Source organism: Haemorhous mexicanus, chromosome 6 (assembly GCF_027477595.1).
Source record: "Haemorhous mexicanus isolate bHaeMex1 chromosome 6, bHaeMex1.pri, whole genome shotgun sequence".
In the NCBI taxonomy this organism is placed as follows: domain Eukaryota; kingdom Metazoa; phylum Chordata; class Aves; order Passeriformes; family Fringillidae; genus Haemorhous; species Haemorhous mexicanus.
Window position 1 is genome coordinate 55,346,438 of NC_082346.1, and position 22,103 is coordinate 55,368,540.

The following is a 22,103-nucleotide window of genomic DNA, read 5'->3' on the forward strand; positions in this document are numbered from 1 at the left end:
GATTATCTATTGGCTTTTTATTGAATCCTAATGAGAATTTTTACCCTTTTTTTTTTCTTTTTTTCTCTTTGGTTTCTAAGTGAAAGCTGAGAAGCTTTTAAACTATTTTAAGTTTTTTGGGGGGCTTCTGAAGTGAACATGTGTTGACCTGTACACTGCCTGAAAGGTTTGTGTACCTGAAGGGGATGCTGGATCTGAAGGGATGATGTGAGTTCTTGCCAGACTTTAAACTTTCTGCCGAGAAAGCCAAATCAGCAGTCTGTCAGCTTACGTGCAGTTGTATTTGTAGCAGCCAGTTTGCTACTGACTGGCTGTGGCACTGTCAGCTGCACTGAAGAGTGTTTTGTTAGGACTTTGTACTTGCAGGAAGTGTTGCCTGGACTTTCTGTTGTGTATTTTATATAAACTAAGCAGAACTTTTGCCCTACATCAACGGTCTTTACAGGGAAAGACTACCAACTTGTTCCTGGAGTTTTTTTGCTTCCTGAATTTCCTTTGTGATGCAAACCAGACCTGTTAAGTAAGCTGGGAGTGGCCCTGTTGCTGCTGCTTTGGTTGATCCTAAGCTTAGGATTCCAGGGCTATTCAGGTGGGAAGGAACCTCTGAGAGTCTCCAGTCTAACCTGCCCCAAGCAGGGTCAGCTGTGAGATCAGATCAGCTTGAAGCAACAGTGATGTAACTACAAATTATTCTGTTGCTAATATTAAGTGATCTTTGTTTGGGCTATAAAACCAAAAATTCTCGAAGTCTGCTCCTGTGTTAATAAAGGAGAGTGTGAAGTATTGACGCTGGTATTTCTGTCAGAAACTTGTGTACAGAAACAAGGAATGCAGTTGGCCAGAAAATTCTACAGAAGTGCCTGGGGTAGCTCTGCTTTCTTGTGTTCCCCAGTGGTCCCTGTCCTTTGGCTAGCTCTGCAGGAAGGAGGAGACCAGCGCAGACATGGAGGAAGAATAAACAAGTTTAGTGTTCCCTGTCCTTGCTAGTGCAGTGAGGAAGTCATGGAGGGTTCTGTCCTATTCACAGGAGGTTGTGTTAAAGCAGAGGTCTCCAGCGAGGGTTGCCTTGCCTCTTTTTTCTGCCAAGTTTTAAAGAGCATCTGTGTAGTTCAAAGAAAATCCCTTAGTAATAATTCTAAGAATTGATTTCTTCTGTTACCTGTACAGTATTATAACACAATAAGCATATTAAGCACAGCTTTCTCAAATCATTCTGTTTCTAGACCAGGGACCATTAAATCCCTGGATAGCAAGGTGTGGAAGAGATAGCAAGTTACAGGTAGGCAGTTACAAATTCCAAGCTCCAGAAATACTGAGGAAATTGTTTTCAAAAATATATTGTCTTGGTTCTTGTGTGTCTTCTCTTTTATTGTGCACTAGAGCTGTACATACATAGCCAATCTGTAATCTGCTGTTCAAGATCAATTAATTCTCTGGACAAGAGAGATTTTCTTAAGAGGATTTTTTGGCAGTAAAATTTTTATTAAATGCTTCACTATTCTGTCTCAATCTCACTTAGAGATATGACCCATTGAAAGCCAGTCTCCTGGCAAATGTGATATTAAATACTATTAAGTATTTAATGGAAGCCATTTCATGAATACAATTGAAATAACCTGGAATAAATTAATAAAATAGTTAACTTAATATCTTGGCAATGTTTTCAGCTTGGAAAGAATTGTATCATGTATGACACATTTCATTCAAGTAAAATTTGCAGAAAGCTGCAAATATAAGTTAGGAAAAAATAACATCTGTCAAGGAGTGTGATTAAACAGTGACTTAAAATAATGTGATTCACTGTTTAGGCAATCTTATTATGAAAGCTCTAAGTCTTGGATCAATAAAATAAATCTTGGATAGATATTAATCTTTGGCTTTGACCTTAGAATTACACACAGCTACAGAACTAAAGTTACTGATGTGCATCCTAATCAGGCATTTCAGCCATCAGAATCTGAATACTTAAAATTTGCTTCAGACCAAGGCAACTGTTTTTTGTTGGGTTTTTTCTGCCTTTTTTTTTTTAATGTTTATGTAGTTAAAGTTGTGATTAATATGTTCCATTTGACTGCCCTTCTACTGAAGTCATGAGTCCAGGGTGAATGGGCTACTGTTAGACTGTTAGATTTCTTTTTTCTTCCTTCCCTCCCCAGCAGAGTGGGAATAGTTTTATTAAAACAGTGTGCTGTGAGACTTTAATAAATAAGAAGTCCCCCTAACAGTTACATGGTTCGTGTTTTATTTCTAGAGTATGAATTCATCATGCAAACCTATATGTTCAGTTTTTCTTCTGTGAGCAAGTGTGAGGTTCTCTTAAGGTAAGAGTTTTAATCTCCTCAGAGACAGGACTTGGGAGCTGTTGATGCCCAAGGTACAGCAATTTTGTTCAGCTGTGTCACTGGCTTTATGCAGGTGTGTGAGGTTCCTGTTGTTGCCCAAAAACTGTTACTCCTTGTCTCTTTGCCCGGGGGGTCCAGAACCTCTGTATGTTGGAAGGAACAGACTTATAGCACAGGTATCAGCTGGTCAAGGTGCCAGTCCCAGAGCCTTGATTAACTGAGATGTTCTTCAAAGCTTGCACAGATAAGGATGGTCTTGATATTCCTTGCCTTGCATCAGCTGCCCCATTCTGCTTTCAGTTGTGATTACCGAAAGTGTTGCTCTCATCATGAATCATCCACTATGGAGGGAGTTTCTCAGAGTGGACAGTCTGGGATAGTGCTGAGTGTTTTTCAGAAGAAAATTTTAAAAGCATTGGGACAGGAAGTGTGCAAATAGCTTGCTGCCAGCTGCCGTGGGGAGGGTGTGCTTTTAATCTCCATGCCTGGCAACACTTAATCCCAAGGTTTTTCTGGGTTTTTTCAAAGTACATCACTACTTCTAAGCGGGGGGCAGTTCATATCACCTTGATCAGTAAAGAGTGTCAGATCCTAGGATTTGACAATTTTTAATGGACAAAATCTCATGTAAAAGCTCTTCTCTGAGAATCACATCTTTCACAAAATAACAAATGGATTTAGTGGTGAGGTAATGAAAAGCTGACTTCCATGCGCAATTGAATTTTATGAGTAAGCACTTTTCTTGTTCTTAGCAAAATCCAATAGCAACCTTAATGCAGAAATAAAGAAAATGTCTCCTAGCTGCTGTGCCCATTGATTCTACTCTCTTTCAGTTAAGAGAGATGTAGACCAAAGCAGCACTTTAGTGCTTGTAGATTTGACTTACCTCCATGAGACAACTGTGCTGTAACTGAAAGCAGTGGCTGCATGTAAATAAAAGGCGAGGCATCCCTGTCAGTAGAAGCCTGGTTAATTCTGGGTTGAATTAGTTTATTTATACTTCATTTAAGTTCAGACTGATTCTCACTGCCATCTGGTTCCCAGAGAACAGCTAGAATAAGCACAGTGAAGTCTGTGCTTAGATTTATCAGAATTTCATGTGTTGCTAGGTCTGTTACCACACAATTTCACGCGATGGGGAACTTGTCACACCAAAGTTGTTGGACAACAAAAACAAAAGCTAGTGATGTAAAACCTCACCCAGACAAAAGAGCAAGGTGTTGCTGGCTCTGAACTTAGCCACCTATTTATTGATTCTTTGCTGCTTAAAGGGACAATGAGGATTCAGAAGAAGGTGGTAATGCTTGTATCCTCTGCTGGCTGGGACGGTCTGTGCTTCTCTGCTCATTTAGTATGATTCAGGCCAAGTAATTTTTACTTTAGAATGGATCTTTGTTCTTAGCATTGAGTCCTGCTGCAACTTGTGTCCAGAGGAGAGAACTTTGAGTCTCATTGGTTTGCTTTAATTCTGCTTTATTTGAGGTATGGCTATGTGTTTGTGTAGCTTGCTCTTCCAGGTAGAAATGTGACCCCAATTCTGAGAGTTCTCTCTTGACATCACTTGCTTTTAGAGATACAGGACAAGGGAATGTTACACAGTCTAAGACATAACTGCAAGGCCTTTAGGATTTGATCTTTCAACTTCAAATCACAGATTGACATCAGCCTGTGAGCTGGTGAATGCTCTGTGGCAGGCATGCACATTATTCTGCCATCTCCCAGTAGAACTAGTATTCTATTTAATTTCTCCTTGAAGAGGTATTGGTAATATTCTCTTTTAGCTTAAAATGGATCTCTGTACTCTGAGGAATAACCTTTTAGTCTGCTGACTGTAAAAATTGTAATACATAATCTCCTTTTGGAGTTTTTAACTAGGAGACCGTACACCTGATTAAACTGGTTTATAATATATGCTGCAAAACGTAAGTGCAGCTTTAATATTGTTGTGTATAAGTGCTTGTCATGCATATCCTGTAGTTAAATTTGCCTTGGAAATGGCTCACCTGTGTAGCTGGTTAGGATTTTTCCCTACTGACAGGTCTAGTTTCTGTCTGTGTAGCTCTGAATACCAAAGATGTGCTACTCTTCAGTCCTTGTCCTCCAAGGTTTAATGCTCTGGAGCAGTTCTGTTTTATGTGAAGCTTGTTTACTTTCTCTTTTATTGCTGGCCTGATTTCCTCTGACTAAATAACTGAAAAAGTATATATCAAAATTAGAATCTGAGCCCCAAATCACAGCTACATCTGAGGCCTGTAATATTGAGTATCTGCAGCTTTCTAATTACAGACTCTGAACCTAGTAAATAGGGAGGTTAAAAAACAAGGTTGAACCTGATGTATGATCTTGCATATTAAATGTGTGGGGTTTAATCTCTGGATGATGAAAGATCTGTTGTCTGTTCAGAAGTGATATGGGGATAAACACGGGTGACACAAGTGAGGGAGCATTTTAAATTGCTTTTCTGTTCCTTTTGATTCTTAAGACACTTAGTGCTAGATCTTAATTTGTTTATATTGAAATTCCTCAGTTTTGTTAGCACTTATTTTGTCTGAGCTATATTTGGGTTTTGTTTTCAGAAGCAAATTACTTTGTAGCTCAGTGGTGTAAAATGTATTTTATAATCACAGGATCAGTATCTTGAATCACTGTTCTTAGAAAATGCTCTCTTTGGAGCTGGTTGATAATTTTTTGTGATTATGGAGAACAATATCATTTGTTTGCCTGTTGTTAAAGGATAGACTTACAGTTCCAGAGTTGTGTGATTGAAAATATGGTATTTTTAATGCAAAATTGGTTGTACTCAATACTGGGAAAGTGCTACTAGAAAAGTAGAAGATACCTTGTCTCTGTGATGGCTCTTGTGGCAGGAGAAGCCTTCTGGTATCTTGAGGACTCACAGGAGCCTTCGTGCTACGGAGTGCTTGTCATTGGTTTGTCATGTGCTGTAGGTGCAAAGGCAAGGGCAGGAGTAGTTTGTACACTTGCCTAATATAAAGAGAGAAGCATTTTCATAAGATCTTGGAGGTCTCATAAATGCAGAGCTCCTTTTTAAAGTGGGGTTTTGTGACTGCATAAATTGTAGTGTGGTATGAGCATTGTTTTCAAACAGATGTGGTTATGTGCACATACTGTGATAAACTGTCTGAATTCTGTTTGCTCTCTTTGCAGGCTGCGGACTTGAGTAAACCAATAGACAAAAGGATATACAAAGGAACACAGCCTACATGCCACGACTTCAATCATTTAACAGCCACAGCAGAAAGTGTGTCTCTTCTAGTGGGCTTCTCTGCAGGCCAGGTCCAACTTATAGACCCTATTAAAAAAGAAACTAGCAAATTATTTAATGAGGAAGTAAGTAGAAATCTTAATATTGTTGCATGCCATGTATCTGTGATATTGAAGTGCCTAGATTTTCAAAGTTCAGTAGATGTGGCTCCATTTGCCTGTGTAGCTTATTGTTTAGTCACTGCCTTTGTTTTTCAGCTTGGAGTACTTACATAATAATGTTATTTATTGTGAAAAGATTAAGGCATCTTGTGGAGTTTAAGATTAAAAATTAGCATTTTCTAGTTTGGGTAATACTGTAACTAGAGTTGAGGACAGTTTACAGATGGAAATAAGGTCTACAAATCTAAATATTGCTGCGTGTGCTCTGAATTCAGTTGTTTCTGAGGCTTCTGATTGCTAATGAAGAAGAACAATTTAAGCCTCTATTTAACTCATATTTTATAGTCAAAATAAGTTAAAAATACACATTTTTATGGTTGGGGCATTACAACAGAAACTGCCTATATTCCTAAAGGTTTCCTTGGATAAGAGTAGGCTGTAAAGCTGAGTGCACAGAAATGCTGAGGGTTTATGATGTCTTGGCCATGTGATGTTCAGAAGGAAACTCTCCATCTGCTTTTTCTGTTGCTGCAGTAAGGAAAGATAGAAGGAGTACTATGGGGAGCACTAATGCCAAGTTACAGAACCACTGCCTCTGAGTATCTGGTAGCATTGACATTCTTAGAGGAGTGAGTGTCCAGATGCTAATAAGGAAAGAAGTCTGGTAACTGGGTTGGCTTGTGACAGCATTTTCTGCAGAGGATAAGCTCTGGGAATTTGGGTGGTTTGGGGGAGGTAACTTTCTTTTGGACATTGTTCTTCTGCTCCTTTTTTGTTTTAATTCAGTTCTGTAGAGAGGTTTGCAGGTCTCTTGGTTGGTTTTGTTTCTTTGTTCTTCTTTTTTGAAATTTCACATCTGGATTCAAACTTTACGGATGAAGTTAAGCCTTGCTCAGCTTTCAAAGTATACCTTTCCCGCCTCAGAGAGATGTGTTGCCTTCCTCCTTCCTTGTGCAAAGAAGATTGAAGTATTGTTCTCACTGGGGATGTTTTATAATTAGATCTAATTCCTCCTCAGCTTTCTAAAAGTAGCAACATGTAGATCAGAAGAGGGGCGTTTTTCTTCCTACCTGGCCTTGTCCCAACTGCTCTGCCTCTGCTTGTGTTGAGTGGGAAATAGTGCTGGAGAATCTTTTAATGAACCTTTTGTCTGTTGGTAAAAACCTCTGTATAAGTAGTTGAATTGTTAATTTTAGCATTGTCCTACCACCCCCACCCACCCATCCAAAAGTGTCTTATTTATTCTTGTACAATAATATTGTAAGTATTAAGAAGGGTAGCAGACATACTCTAAGCAGCTGGTTTCATATCACAGAGTAGTTCCCACTCCTGTAGCTGAGCTATAGTTCCTTTGAGAAAAACTTCTGGTGGAATGGTTATATCAAGGCCCAGTGCACGTATCCAGGCCTTGATGGTGTTTACTGTCTGGTGGCTACAGTGCCGAGCTGTGTTGCAGGCTGAATAGCTCCTGTGGTATTCCCCAACTGTTGGAAGCACTGAAGCCACAAATCAGCCAATATTGCTTTTTGTCAGTGCTATTGTCAGATTACTCCAGTGTGATGGAAATGTGGCCTTTGACAGTTTGGTGGAAATCTAAATGAGCTGATCTCTCTTCTACCAAGCTAATTTAAGGATTTGCTCAGTGCTACCAAAACTCCATACAGTAGGCTACAGTTAAATGACAAATTCTTGTTTCCCATACTGACCTTATCTGCAGTTACAACCAGCTCTGAAACTGAAATATATTTTTATTCTGTCAATTACAGTATTGAAGTTTGCCCTAGATGTTTTTGTAAATTCTGGCTTGTATTTAAAGCCCCTTTCAGAGAAAAATTAGTGAGCACTGATGTTTGAACCAGTTCATTTGCTTCAAGATGAACGTGCCTATTGGATTTTGAATATATTTTGAGTTTAGATAGTCTTTAGGAATAACTGTAGGCATAAGGTGGTCTGAATGAATGTGAACGTTGTTCTACAGCTCCAGCCCTCATGCTGGAGGTAACAGAATTCACCACCTGTCCTGTGAGAAATTTGGTGCTTCGGGTAGCCCAGAGCTCTGCTTTGCCTATCAGAATAGCAATCAGAAGGTATATGATACATGAAATAAATCAACCTGTTATGATAGGCTATGTTGAACATAAAATGCAATAGCCAAAGCATTGTCTTAACTTGTTACTAATTTTTTTAAAATTCTGTTGATGTAGAGGATGATAGGGACTTGAAAGGCTGAGGTGAGTGATAGATACTGTGCAGCTTGTGGCTGCCTGCATAAATCCATCTGTAGCCACAGTGGTATTTCTTCCAGCTGTGTCAAAATTAAACCAGTGATATTTTCTTACTGCCCAAACCAGTCAAATATACTTCACAGATTCAGTTGTTTCCAGGCAGTAATTGGTTGTTATCAAATTAGCCAGTGCTTTCTCGTCTTACTTTTTAATCCTTTTTTAATTTAAACTGAAGCCTTGAGCTGCATTTTTTTCCTAATAAACTTGTCCTGTATCTTTGTTGCCAAAGCTGTGTAAGACCTCAATGCATATTCTTTGACTGCCTCAGATTTTTCAGTCATTACTGGCCTGTGTCCGTAATTTTGTCCCTTCAAGTTCTTCAAAACACGACCAAGATAATCTTGATAAGTGTTTCTGCCTGGTGAGTGAAGCTTCTTCCATCAAACTGAACATAAGCTCTTTATCTCACACCCCTCACTGATGTGCTGATACTGTATTCAGACCATTCTTGTAATGCATCTGCTGCTCCTGCTGACTGCAGGTCTGGCTTTCTTGTGCTGCAGAACTTTGTGAACACAGCTGAAAGCTTTTAAAACTCCTGAAAGTCATAACTTCAGAGTTTGTATCTTGAGAAGGGGATGCATTGTGGTCACTTGTACATGTCAGATTAAAGTCTGTCTGTATCTTCTCTTCCTGAGCTGATCTGTTCTCATTGCAAATTGTAATCTGTTTTTCACAGCCTCCTTGAAGTAAAGATCAGAGTTTCTCTGCAGTATTTAGGATCATGTAGGCCAACGTGGTTATAGACATGAAGTGCCATTTTTGGTATAAAAGTTGAGCAGGTGCTCTTACAAGTAAAGGTTGTATGTCAGATTGAGCTGCTTTAGTAGAGAGCAAGAAATTTTGCTTTCGTTGCCATACTGGCAATGAGAAGATTGGTGCCTACAGGAAACCAGCTGGGCTGGTGTTCCCTGCCCATGTTCTCCTAGTGTGTGCCAGGTAACTTTCTCTTTAATGTTTCTGATGCCACATTATTGAGATAGGTTCATTGATATATATCATGGATATGACAGACTAGTTAAAATATCACAACAGAATCATAGACTCTATTATTTTAAAGCTACTCCATTTGAAGGAACTTTGCTGTGTTTAGTTACATGTCTCAGCTCTCAAATATACCATGGCTGTTTGAGAATTTACAGGAGAGAGACTTTCTGGTTTTATACTGAGGTTGACAGCAGCAGAAGTGTAATCTAAAATGGCCAAATGCTGCTTTCCAGTGACAGTTCCACAACAGATAACAGTGGATGTATTATCCATTAGTTTGATGTTTTTTTGATTTGGTGGTTTTGATGTTTGTGTGATAAACAGCATAGCAAGGTTTGGGGGAGATTCTTCTTTCTTCTTTGTTTTTAGGGCTTTTGCAACTTGTTCTGGTATTCCTTGGGCTCTTTATATTTGCACTCTTGTCTTTTGTGTAGCTCAGCTCTTCTTTCTGCTTTCAATCAATGTGCCAAATACAAATCTTGAAAGTGCTTGTAGAGAATTACTTGTCTGCAAGTTACAGCTGAGTGGTTACATGGACAACATGGTAAGTTGTGGAAGTCCACCAGAACTACAGTAGTCAAAGGAGTCAGACTTCACCTCTCAGTTCTTAGAGCACTTGAAGACATTATGACCAGGAATGTTTGTTTAATGTGTGTGCATTAAACACACATTAAACAAACATTCATCTTTTGCAATGATGAACTCTATTAAAACATCTTGTTTTAAAGGAAAGTGCTTAATCAAATGGTAACAGGATATTGACAGGTCTTTGGCTATTGAAAGAAAAACAATTTGAGGTTGGGGTTCCAAGGTGAAAAGTTGGTGGTGCCTTGTGAATTCACCCAGCCCGTGCATTCACCTACTGACTTTGCAGCCACATGATAACAGGGCCACTGTGTATACAGCCTTGCAGCCTTTGCTCCCTGAATCATTAAAAGCTGGTAGGTTTTTTTTTCAGAGGTTGGGTTTTGTTATAAAATCAGAGCCTAAATTTACTGTTGTTGATTTGTAACCTGTTTGCTGTATAATTCAGATGAGTAACTACTTTTTTCCCCTTTAGTTTATTCAGTGTTTTCTTGTGTCCTTCTCATGCTCTTCAACCTACAGGGAAAAGTAAACCAAAGAGCACTGCCTTTAGATTCATAACAGATTGGCTCAACTGAAGTATGATCTTTGTGGAATGTGACTGGACCATAATAATAACCTTTGAAAGTACTTTGTCTGAAAATAATTTACTCTTCACTGCCTGATAAGTTTTAGCAAATACAGTAATTAACATAGTTCCTAGAAAGTTAAGTTCACTTTATTTAAGCATTGTTCCTCATCCCTCAGAAAGCTCAGATTTACAGTTAATCATGGAAAATTTAATTTTCAGAGTTTCTGATGTGTATCTTCTTTGTTTTTCACAGAGACTAATAGACAAGTCCCGAGTAACCTGTGTAAAATGGGTGCCAGGTTCGGAAAGCCTTTTCCTAGTAGCTCATTCCAGTGGCAATATGTACTTGTATAACGTGGAGCACACTTGTGGTACCACAGCCCCGCACTACCAGCTACTTAAACAAGGAGAGAGTTTTGCAGTGCACACTTGCAAGAGTAAATCCACAAGAAACCCTCTGCTTAAATGGACAGTAGGTGAGGGTGCCCTGAATGAATTTGCCTTTTCCCCTGATGGGAAGTTCTTGGCGTGTGTGAGCCAGGATGGTTTTCTTCGCGTGTTTAACTTTGATTCGGTGGAATTGCATGGTACAATGAAAAGCTACTTTGGAGGACTGCTGTGTGCGTGTTGGAGCCCCGATGGGAAATACATAGTGACAGGTGGAGAGGATGACTTGGTGACAGTTTGGTCTTTCGTGGACTGTCGAGTCATAGCGCGAGGCCACGGACACAAATCGTGGGTCAGTGTCGTTGCGTTTGATCCATATACCACTAGTGTAGAAGAGAGTGACCCGATGGAATTTAGCGGAAGCGATGAGGATTTCCAAGACCTTCATTTTGGCAGAGATCGAGCAAATAGCACGCAATCTAGACTATCCAAAAGGAACTCTACAGACAGTCGTCCAGTAAGTGTTACGTATAGATTTGGTTCGGTAGGCCAGGACACACAGCTCTGTTTATGGGATCTTACAGAAGATATCCTCTTCCCCCACCAACCTCTCTCAAGAGCAAGGACACATACAAATGTCATGAATGCCACAAGTCCACCTGCAGGAAGTGGTGGAACTAACCCAGGAAGTAATGGAAACAGTATCACAACACCTGGAAACTCTGTACCCCCTCCTCTTCCACGGTCAAACAGCCTTCCACACTCTGCAGTCTCAAATGCTGGCAGTAAAAGCAGTGTCATGGATGGTGCCATTGCTTCTGGCGTTAGTAAATTTGCAACCTTATCGCTACACGATCGGAAGGAAAGACACCATGAAAAAGATCACAAGAGAAACCATAGCATGGGACATATATCTAGCAAGAGCAGTGACAAACTGAACCTAGTTACTAAAACCAAAACGGACCCAGCTAAAACTTTGGGAACACCTCTCTGTCCCCGAATGGAAGATGTTCCCTTGTTAGAGCCTCTTATCTGTAAAAAGATAGCACATGAAAGACTGACTGTGTTAATTTTTCTTGAAGACTGTATAGTCACTGCTTGTCAGGAGGGATTTATTTGCACATGGGCAAGGCCTGGTAAAGTGGTAAGTTTTAATCCTTAATGCTGCATCAAAGAGCTAGAACTCTGAATAGATAGTTTTCTTGAAATATAATGAATGTTGAATATAAAATTTCTTTATGCTTAATGTAAAAAAATATCCTCAGAGCCATACTTTTGGATACTGCATGCCATATTTCTGAATGATTTGAAGTGTCTTGGATACAATTATTAAATATAGTTGCCTTCCAGCAGAAGAAATAAATACTGTGCATCTAAACTATTGATCAGTGTTCTTATACTTAAGCATAACCACAATATGGTGAAAGCTATTTATGTAAAAATTGAAGTAAAACCTGTCAAACACTAAAATAATCATAATCCTTCTAATGTTTTCTAAAAAATAAGCACTCCCAATGAGAGTAGCTTATGAAAAGCTGCTGCTTCTAAGTCTAATGAGAAACGTGAGCCTCTGAAAAAGTGAAAACCAAAGTGTTTTATTCCTCCATTCTTTTCTGTGGTGGCCTGCCATTAATGTGAAACCACTTCTTATTAAAACATCAGCCATTTTATGCACAGATTTGTGAGCCCTGTACTGACTGTAGTTTATGCTCTTAAATTGTGAATCAGTATTAACAAGGAACTCTAATTATAGCCAGGTTTTGATTTATGTATTTAAGTTAGGGAAAATCCTGCAAGCTTTCTCTCAGTAGTTTCAGTGTTCTGTTCCTGTCAGGTTTGTTAAGGCAGTTCAACCACTACAAGCTCGTGTTTTTGATAGCACCTGTTCCATCAGCTGAACCTACATTAGTCTATTACTAGTTTTCACTCTTGTTGTTGATGCACTTGAACACCTATAATATTTTATTTTTCTTCTGTCCGATGTATAGATAGCTAAATTTTGACTGAAGCTAAATGTGGTGATTCTTACATTAAAAAGTACTTTGTGCTACAATAGCTCTGCTTGCCAGCAACTGTTTAAAGGAATACAGCTATGAAAACATTTTCAGAGTTGATCTGAGAAAAAGAAACATTATTTTTGTGAAAATTTCTGAAAGGGGATGTAGACTATCACCTGAAGTAAGAGAAATGATCTGGTAATACCTGAATAATGCCATGTTGAGCAACTTAAATGAAAATCTGTTGTTTGTTAGATTTTAACCATTTGGTTCATAAATCTGACTTCTGAAGTAGAGGTACTGTATATATTTAGATACCACATCTTCATTACTATAAACTTGCAAGTAAAACTCAATTATTTTTCTTAAAATTGTTTGTATAATGTAGGCTTTTTTGAGATCTTATCAAATTGGTCACAACATTCGTATGCGTAAAAATCTGTGTCTGTTCTGCATCTTAATGCATATTTAAAGATTAAATCTAAAACCTAAAATTGAAAACCCCTTTATGGGAGAAGGGAGGAGGGTGTTACCTAAAAGTATTTTTTGCCTAAGAACTACAAATCCAGCATTAATTTAAAAAAGAAAAAACCAACACTCCCTTAAAACACTAAACTATTTAAAATGTTTGTTCAAAATGAAAGTGTTAAAGCAATTATACTTTTGTGACTCAGTGCACTTCATATCTTGTTAATTACAGCAGTGCCTCAGATTCTTATTGTGAGCTACATTTTCCTTTTGTTCTAAAGCTCCTTTGAATACTATTAAACACTACACTGTCACATTTATTTTTCAGTGGCTGAGGTGGGTTTTGTTAGACTGAGTATAACTTAAATATTTTTGTGTATTGACTTTGATTTGGAATATGACATTTCAAATATTTCAGAGATAAAGTATGCAGTACCAAAAATCAGGATTTATGTTTTGGCCAATATGGGAAACTTTAACTACAGGTAAGTAATTTTCATGCTGAAGTTATCACTTTCAAAATTAATATATTGCACACTGATGTAAATGCCATATTCTTTAGGATGTATTTACTTAGAAATTTACGAATTAATTTGTTTTTCTGATTTCACTTGCATTTCTAGTGAGCTCACTCTGCTGGTAAAAACTAAATTTTGGTGGCATGTTTACAGGGCTTTGTTAGGAAAATACTTGTGCCAGAAGGACATTATGAGCATCCTTTTTGTTTATAGGAAAGCACTTAATTTTATTTAATGAGAATTGTCAAAGTATAAAACACTCATGGTGATGTCTTTCTTACTGGGTTATATACCATCATTTCTGTTTCAGCAGCTGTTTTGTCCTAGGATGTCCCATTAAATTGGGGTTTAAAGTTGCTATTTCTAGTCTTCCTTTGACATATGGCTCCCCAAGTGATCTTAAAGCTCTGTCACTTTTTTGTCTGCCAACTCTATAGAGTAAAAGCCTCTGAATCTTGCTGCTGCTTCCATCATTGCCTCAGAAGGCCTTCATTAAATTGATGCCACTGCCAGCCTAAAGAAAGAATTGGATGGAAAAGCAAAGGAGGCTTGCAGTGTCTAATGTAATTTCCATTGAGCCAGTGCTACCTCTCCCTCTCATTTCCAACAGCCATCAAAACATGTGCTGGATAATTTGACAGTGTATGACAAATTCTGTTTATTTTTCTGGTTGGGCTTGTGCTGCCCTGAGTGGAAAATAAATCCAGAAGTGTCTGTTCAGCCATGCTCCCTGTGATAGTTGATAGTCTGTACAGTGCTGACATTGTCCTGACAGTTTGTTTATAAACTTTCCAAATTACTGCTTCGGTGTGTACAAAATCATACCTTGAGCTTTCTCACGGGATGTACCGTTCTTGCACTGCACTTCCAGAACTGCTCTGCCAACTCCCAGTCAGTGAAGTGAAGTGGAAAAATTCAATTAGAAACAAGTTGGATGAGGCTCAGGTTCATTAGTTTCAATTTTTTTTTTTCTTTATTTTTTTTTTTTTTGGTGAGCTGGTTTCTGTGAAAGAAGGTTCAGGGTGGTCAGAAAAATAGGTTGCCATAACAAGAGTAAGAGCTTTTCTTCTCAACATGGTGACAATTAGCTGTCGTCTCTCACCCGTGTTTGCCAGGCCCTGATGGGAAACCTAAACGGGATTGCCGAACTGTTGGATTAATCTGGAAATATAGAAACAGAATTTGGAAGGAACAAAAGGAAACTTTATTGTGCTATCTTTATAGCTGCATCAGACTGAATTACAGGATCTGCAGAAGCAATTAAAAAACCCCAACAAAAGCAACCCACAAAACCCCAAAGTGGTACTTGGATATGCAAAATAAGTGTTCTCTGAACTCAGTGGTCAGAGTAACTATTTACATGATTTCTGTCTTGGGCTTCAGAACTGACTGTTCACTGTCTGTACAGTGACTCCATTTTATGGGAGTGAAAGCTGCTGGTGAGTTCCCTGTGTCAGAAAGCTCGAGGTAAGATTGGCCAGAAGCACCAGGTGAAATGGCAGTGTATAACCTAGCAAGAGAAACATCCTACCACTTTGTAAAACAAATGCACATGGAATTTATTTATTTGACTTATTGTACAGGAGAACTTAGACTTAAATTATAACATCCTTGAATTTTCTAGTTAACTACAATTGTAGTACAGTATCATGTTTTAGTATGACTTCTGTTTTAGTGAAAGTACTTAAACATTCATGTACTATATTTGAGTGAGATGAGCAGCTATACATACTAATTCTTCCTCAGTGGAAAGGAGCATTTCATCATTACAATTGAAGTTCAATTGCTGGTATTTAAGTACTATCAAATAGATTTCTTTCAACGTGATACGGTATCTGTATAAACTTCAGGGATGATTATAGTTAAACTGAAACACAGCTATACAACTTCAGGTTACCATGCTAAAATTTGAAGCTTTCTGTAATGTGCACAATAGCAAAGTTGCACATGTCATACCCACATTATCAGGGTGAATTAAACCTAGAGTACACTGGTGAGATATTTATAGCAAGGTATGTGTGTGTGCGTGTGTGAGGAGGTGTGACAAGTGGCTCCAGTAAAGCCAGGAGAGATCATAACCCTGTAAAGGCTTTATGATGAGGATGTCTGGATTAGGAAATAACATGACTTTTACTAAACACTTTCTAGAAAACCCATGTTCTGAATTATCACCTCTTAAAATCTGAGTATGTACTTGGAATGACTGTATATGTCTGCCCCTTTAACAACATAAAACTACTAAATTAATATTTAAAATGCTGGCCTGCTTATGTTACAATAATAAAATTTGTGTCAGTTAATTTACTGTCAATTTACGTGTAAAGATTAAACTATTTTTTCTGCATTTTATGATTCTGTATACTGGAGTTTGTTAAAGATTGACATGTTAGGTGATACTGTACAAAATTGTATTGACTACCTTTAGTGAAAATCAAAAGTAAAATTCATATGTATTTCCTTTTTACACTTCCATCTAATTTCTTGACAACTTGAATAAATTTCATAGAGCCTTTCTAACATGAACTATTGTTAATTTAACTGTTGCAATAATTAAGCTTTAAGAAGTATTGTTGGTATATTTATAATTTTAAGAAGATCATGTTTGTTTCATACTGCTTATTTTTAGCTGTTCTATTGTCACTGTTACAGCTGAAGAACTTTACTAAATACTTGACATTACAAAATAACTTGCTGGGGTTGTCCTCTGTATACTGATGTTAAATAAAAATGTGTGATTGAACTGTAAATGTAGATAACTTTCAATAGTCCTTTCCACATTTGAGTTTTAATTTATCTTGCAGTGCTTAGGTGGTCTTATGCTCTCACACTGTGCTGAACAAATGGCCACAATGAAACTGTTAACTTGCCATGCTTTAAAGTAAGAAGTTGATCGCATCTGTAACTTGCTCTGAGAAAATGTTTCATCTCAAGACTATGCAGATGTTTTGATGTTTAAAGCTTGCTGATAAGGTCATGACTCAAGGTAGCTATTTTTTTTTTAGGACTAGAGTAACATTAAACAGAATACTTACCAAACCACTTTTCAAACTTGTTTAAACTCAGATTCAGCAGAACACAGACATGGCTGTCTCTAGATTCTCTCTGCACACCTGTCCGGTAGGAGCTGGGGCAGAGTGTCGTCATTCCTTCTAGGACTCTACAGGAGCTCTTTCCTCTGTGGACTCTGGTGCAGGGTATGTTCTTTATTCCAGCTTTAGATCTTGGTGTTTACCTAATGATTGCTGAATTTACAGCCCCGAGGATATGGCTCATGCAGATGATTGAAGCATTTTCTGTCTAGAAAAAAATAGTCTAGAACGAAACTCATCTGAACTAAAATAAACTAGCCTAAAGCTTTGACTGCAAAATTTCTTGGAGCAAATTTAGGTGATGATTTCAGATGTTGCCCTTCCTTTTGAGGGGTTAGGCACTGTCTCACCTTTGCAGCGGTGATTCTTTGGTAACAAAGGAAAAGCCAAGCCCATGCTATTTACTGAAGTGTTTCAGAGGCATTTTTGAGGAATTTCAGTGTAAAAGTGAGTTACTTTGGGTCCAGTCTGACAGGGAGGACTCGCTGGTCTCTTATGCAAAAATACTCTGTAGACTAAAGCTGAGGCAGTCATCTATGTAAACTTGAGAACTTTGTGGTACTTCCAAGGTATTGATTGACCATTGTGATGGTCTATACATAGAACATTGATGCATATTTAAGAACAGGAGCTAGTGAAAGAAAAAATGAAATCTGCTTGAATGCTTCTGGAACATCCAGTTATATCAAATGATTCAAGAACTGGTTGGTCAAACCAGTTTCTCAGTAGTCAGTGTGAGCCTGAAACAAAACCCGGCTTCCACAGGTTTTGTGGTCAGAGAAGGTATTTGGCAAAATATGTCTTGAAACATGAAGGTGTCATTTTGCTTGTCTTTAATAATATTGCACAAACTTCTCAAGGAAATAACTTTTAAGATAATGTTATCTTCTGGGTTTTGAAGCTGGATTTTAGGTAGGTGCTGCTCAACCTTATCAAACTCATTTGGCTCCTTTCTTCTGCTAAGACCACAGTCCCTTTACGGTCAACTCACGTGGGGTTGCCTTAAGTCATATGCTTTTCCCTGAGGTTTTCCCTGGTGTATCTCAATTTCATTATTTTCTAAACTGAAAATTTTACACCTTACTGACTTTTGTAGTTTAGGAAAGTAGGGAAACAACAGTTTATAAACCTGTGAGCCCTTACTGCTTGATTAAAGCTTAAGGTCCTATTTTTTGAGCCCAGCTCAGATTTCTGCTGGCTAAAGACTTTTTGCATTTTCAAGCACCCAAGTAGTTGCATCTTAGTTTTTTTTTTTTTTTTTTTTTTTTTTTTTTTTTTTTTTTTTTTTTTTTTTCCCCCTCTTGGACCTGCACAATCTTCCATTCACCTAGTACCACTGGACAGATTTTTAGTTACTGATGGTTTCCTACAAGCCTTGAATTTGGTTTTTTTTGTTGACAGTGACCTCTGTTAAGAGAAAAACTCCTTTATATACACAGAAGAGAAGTTGCAAGTGAAACCCTAAAGGTGCTACAGTCTTTTATAAGGTCTGGTGTCAAATGGTTTATGTATTTATACTTTTGTGTAATGTTATCAGAGGAACAGAGGAAAAAAAGGCAAATGGAATACAAATTTAAAAGCCCATTTAGTGAACACACAAACTGTGTAAAGACAGGCATCAGCTTTGCTGTATCCCCCTAAATCCCATACAAAATATTTCTCTGAAGCATGTTATGTGAATGAACAGCATGTGCTTTCCTGAGCATTTTTATTAATTTTATTACTCCATTAGAGATTAATATGTGATTTAGTGAGTATATGCAGTTCAGAAACTTTTGCTGTTAAACACTTATTCTTTGGATAAAGAACTTGAAGATTTTGTTCATGCAAGTCTTAAAACCAGTTCAGCTAATTTAACTACAGAATTTTAAACAAATGTGAGAAATCTCACTTTGGTTTTGGTGTATTATTGCTCAAACACCGTAATGGACCATGGGCTCTTTTCTCAAGCAAAGCTTCAGTCCAGATTACTTTGTAACTCCAGTTATGTAGTAACCCTAATTACTTCAGGAATGTCACGGTTCTGGACAAGAATAAACTACTCCTGGAGTATTTTTCAAATAATAATTTCCCATTATTTTACATACTGGCAATAGTAGAAATGGTTTAACAAACCAGTACCATTCTTGCATGGGCATTTGTTAATTCAGCCATATTTTAATTGGTTTAATTGCATTAGTGAAGTGTACTATGAGACTTCTTTTTTTACATTTGATTACTTGTTATGTTGGATCCTTTCCTTTATTTTTTCTACCTTTCAATTTCAAACCAGAAAGTACAAAGATGAGCAGTTTAACATCCAGCATGTTCTGAGTGCCAGTGGAGCTGTTTCCCTGAAGGAGACATGCACTTTCTGGATCCTGCTTGCATGTCCAAACTTGCTGTTTATTATCTAGATTAGTGGAACTGCTTTTGATTGCACCTTTGGCTCCAATTAAACATCTTTTAATTTAAATTAAGAAAATATTAACACTCCTGTGGCTACTGTTGACTATTTTACTTAATATTGCAGTATCTTCCTGGTTTGGTGGTTTTTTTTGTTTTGGTTTTTTTTTGTTTGTTTGTTTTTTTTGTTTTTTTCAGCAATCACATGCTGATCTTTCATAGAATTAGTTTCTCTTGTGAAACATTGTTTCATGTCTTTGGAAAAAAGCCCCAGACTTTTGTCTGGATTGTATGTGGAATTTTTAAAAATACACTCACCCCTCTCCTCACAATCCCATGAATGGGGAGGAGGGTTTGTGTTTGTGCTGCTGCAGTGAACAGACCCCAGCAAATGAGTGCTGAGCCTTGGGTGCAAATGGCCTTCCTGATTGTATTTGTTATGGCTTTCCACCCCTACCCATGCCAGCGTATTTTTGCCAGATGTGCAAAGTCCTGTATGTTTCAGGAAGTCAGAGAATGCATGGATAAACAGGATAGCCCTTGCAGCTAGAGCTGAAGCAGCCTGTGTTCAATACTCACAGCGCTAACTGACTTAGGAAAAATGACCCCGTCCTCTGAGAGCTGCATTGCTCAGCTGTGGAGTGTCCCATTAAGATGACAGCAGCTATCTCTCTGGGTTGGGATGAATGTTGCTTTACTAAATTCCAGTCTTGGATCTCATAACTCTTCCATTTCCCAAGCCTGCTAGACTCATATGCTGACAAAATACTACTGCTAATAAAACACTACATTTATTTACAAAACTTTGAGCAGTGTCTTAATTTGTTCCTGCTGCTTGCTCAGTGGGATCCGTTTGTCCTCAAGCCTGAAGCTGCTGCACTATGCAGCAGAGCTGCAGCTGTTGTGGCTCTGCTCTTCCATGTTTCCTGTCACAGCTGTTAAACAGGCTGGCTTGGCTGTTGCTCTAATAAGTTGCTGCAGCTTTTGTTTCATCTTTTCCCACCTGATAGACTGGGTGGTTCCATCACAGAAAGCACTACACTCTAATGGCTTTCTTCTTTCTTTACAGGCAGGAGCTTTTTATATTTTTTCATTACCTTACCCATCATATTCTTCCAGAGAATACAAGTACAACTGTTCCAATCCCACACCCTTTGTATCACATATGAGATGTACTGTGAACTTTTGTATCAAAGCAGTAACTTTAATTGAGCCCTCACTTGCTTAAGTTGTTTTCCTCTATCTCCTGTGTTACACTGAACACAACCTGGTGAATAGCCTTGCTAGGAAGGCTCTGGTACAATGGCAAAATGCTGTAGAATTTTTGTTTTAATCAGGACCCACTGAGAACTCATCACCTTTGGTGAAACTTATGTGCCTAAAGAACAAATTCATACTCTTTGCTTTTCTTGTATGAACATTTAAGATGTCTTCTGAAATCAAGTACTTGAAAGAACTCTCAAACTTTCTGGTCTCTCCCTTGGGAGTGAATTTCTGAATGGCATCATAGCCTAGTCCAAGTTTTAAGGCAGTACTTGCATACATTTGTTCCATCTGCAGAAGCACAAGGATATTGGTCTTGAGGTTATTTCCACTTCGGTGTTCCTGTGGCTTGCCTGCTCAGAGCTGCAGAATTACTTCAGAGCAAGGACTGAAATACAAGGAATTCCTAGTACTCATTGAAAGCCATCTGCACTGAGCTGCTGCTCTTCAAAGCAGGGAGCATTCACCACCTATGAGGTGTAACCAGGACTGACTCCTTGTTCCTAGTCTTGGAACTTGCATTCTAGAGTGCCTGGTAGTTCACAGGGAATAAGGCAACACACTGAATTTCAGTATGTGCTGCCAGTTTCTAGAGGAATCCTAGGAAAATAACTTCATTTTGTTTCCCAAGAATTGGTTGCATTACAATGTAAATCCAATGCTAGAATAGGGCTTATTTCTCCTGTATAGGGTGGTTATGAGCCTGTTGAAAAAGACTTGACGTTATGCCATCCCTAGAGCTTCCTGTGTGCTTATAAAGCACATATTTGCATATGAAAAGTTTGGATTGCTGATTTAATTAAGACTGAAAATAATACCTTTGGACGTCTTTTTCCAGGGTACTTCAAAGTTGCTTAGTGGATGTAATCTTCTGACAAGAAAGACCTTCCAGTTGCTGCTGGATTTAATAGACTTGTGAAGAATGCTTTAGTATTGAACTAGTGAATTATGATTCAACCTTGTCACTTTCCAACAAAACTTCCCTGGTAAAAATTTCAGAAGTGTTTCAGTGGCTTGTTTGCTCTAAAGTTCTGTCTTCTTTCACCATCTAGTTCATAAGTAATAATTAGGAAACTTTTTGTTCTCATGAAATATGCAGGATCTTTGCACATCCTGAATGTCAACTATAAAGAACAACCCACTTCAGTCTACCTCAACAGTGTTTGAATCAGATATTCCCTGCATAAACAAATAAACAAATAAAAGTGCTCAGGTTCTTTCAGGTGAGGTCTACGGAAGGCACCAAGTTTAAGTTCCATGTGCTTTGTTACATATAAATGTCATATGGACCATATGCAAATACAGTCTGCCAGAAATCCTGCAAACTACTCAGGTTCATGACATGTCTGAAATGATCAGATTTTTTTTTTTTTTTGTTAAAAAGAAGGGCTTTGGTTTAAACAGAAATTTGGTGACTTGAATCCAGTCAGTCTGGCCCTCTTTCCCCTCTTTCCCCCTCTTCTGAGGTCAGGGTTTACTTCCATCATCATGACTTCTCAGTTCTTGGATCCAAGTTTGAAAGAGCTCCTGTAGATTCTGAAGAAGTGACATAATTCTGTCTTCTATCTGTATGCTAATTGCTGCCTGATCTTGTCTAGTTTGATGGATCTGAGTCCCGGGATCTTAATTTTGAGGTAAGAACATAAGCTGGGAGCTGCTTAGAGGAGTTGCTGAAAGTGCATTTATCATTCCTACAAGGTGAGGAGTTGCATGGGGATACTTGCTGGTGTGCTTCCAGCTGCCAGCATGCTCCTTGGCCTGCTGGCACTCAGTAGAACTAACTAATGACCTTATAAGGATAAATTGTATTTTGACAATAAGCTTTTCCTAAATAAGCCT

At 38.2% G+C, this 22,103-nt stretch overlaps 1 protein-coding gene across 10 annotated transcripts in view; it reads left to right on the forward strand.

The window, feature by feature from the left end:
* The window catches only part of WDR20 (WD repeat domain 20), a 45,950-nt gene that overhangs the window by 22,089 nt on the left and 1,758 nt on the right, over window positions 1-22,103 (forward strand). The window contains exons 2-6 of one of the 10 annotated variants that reach the window (XR_009487041.1): window positions 5,511-5,693; window positions 10,411-11,688; window positions 13,428-13,494; window positions 16,591-16,721; window positions 18,018-18,103. Coding sequence is in view for 4 of the 10 variants with exons in the window: in XM_059850350.1 (XP_059706333.1) it covers window positions 5,511-5,693; window positions 10,411-11,688; window positions 16,591-16,680 (1,551 nt within the window). In the remaining 6 variants the exon portion in view is untranslated. Of the gene's footprint in view, window positions 1-5,510; window positions 5,694-10,410; window positions 13,495-16,590; window positions 16,722-18,017; window positions 18,104-21,102; window positions 21,640-22,103 lie in introns of those variants that run through there. The other 9 variants (XR_009487037.1, XR_009487039.1, XR_009487040.1 and 6 more) reach the window with 9 other exon arrangements.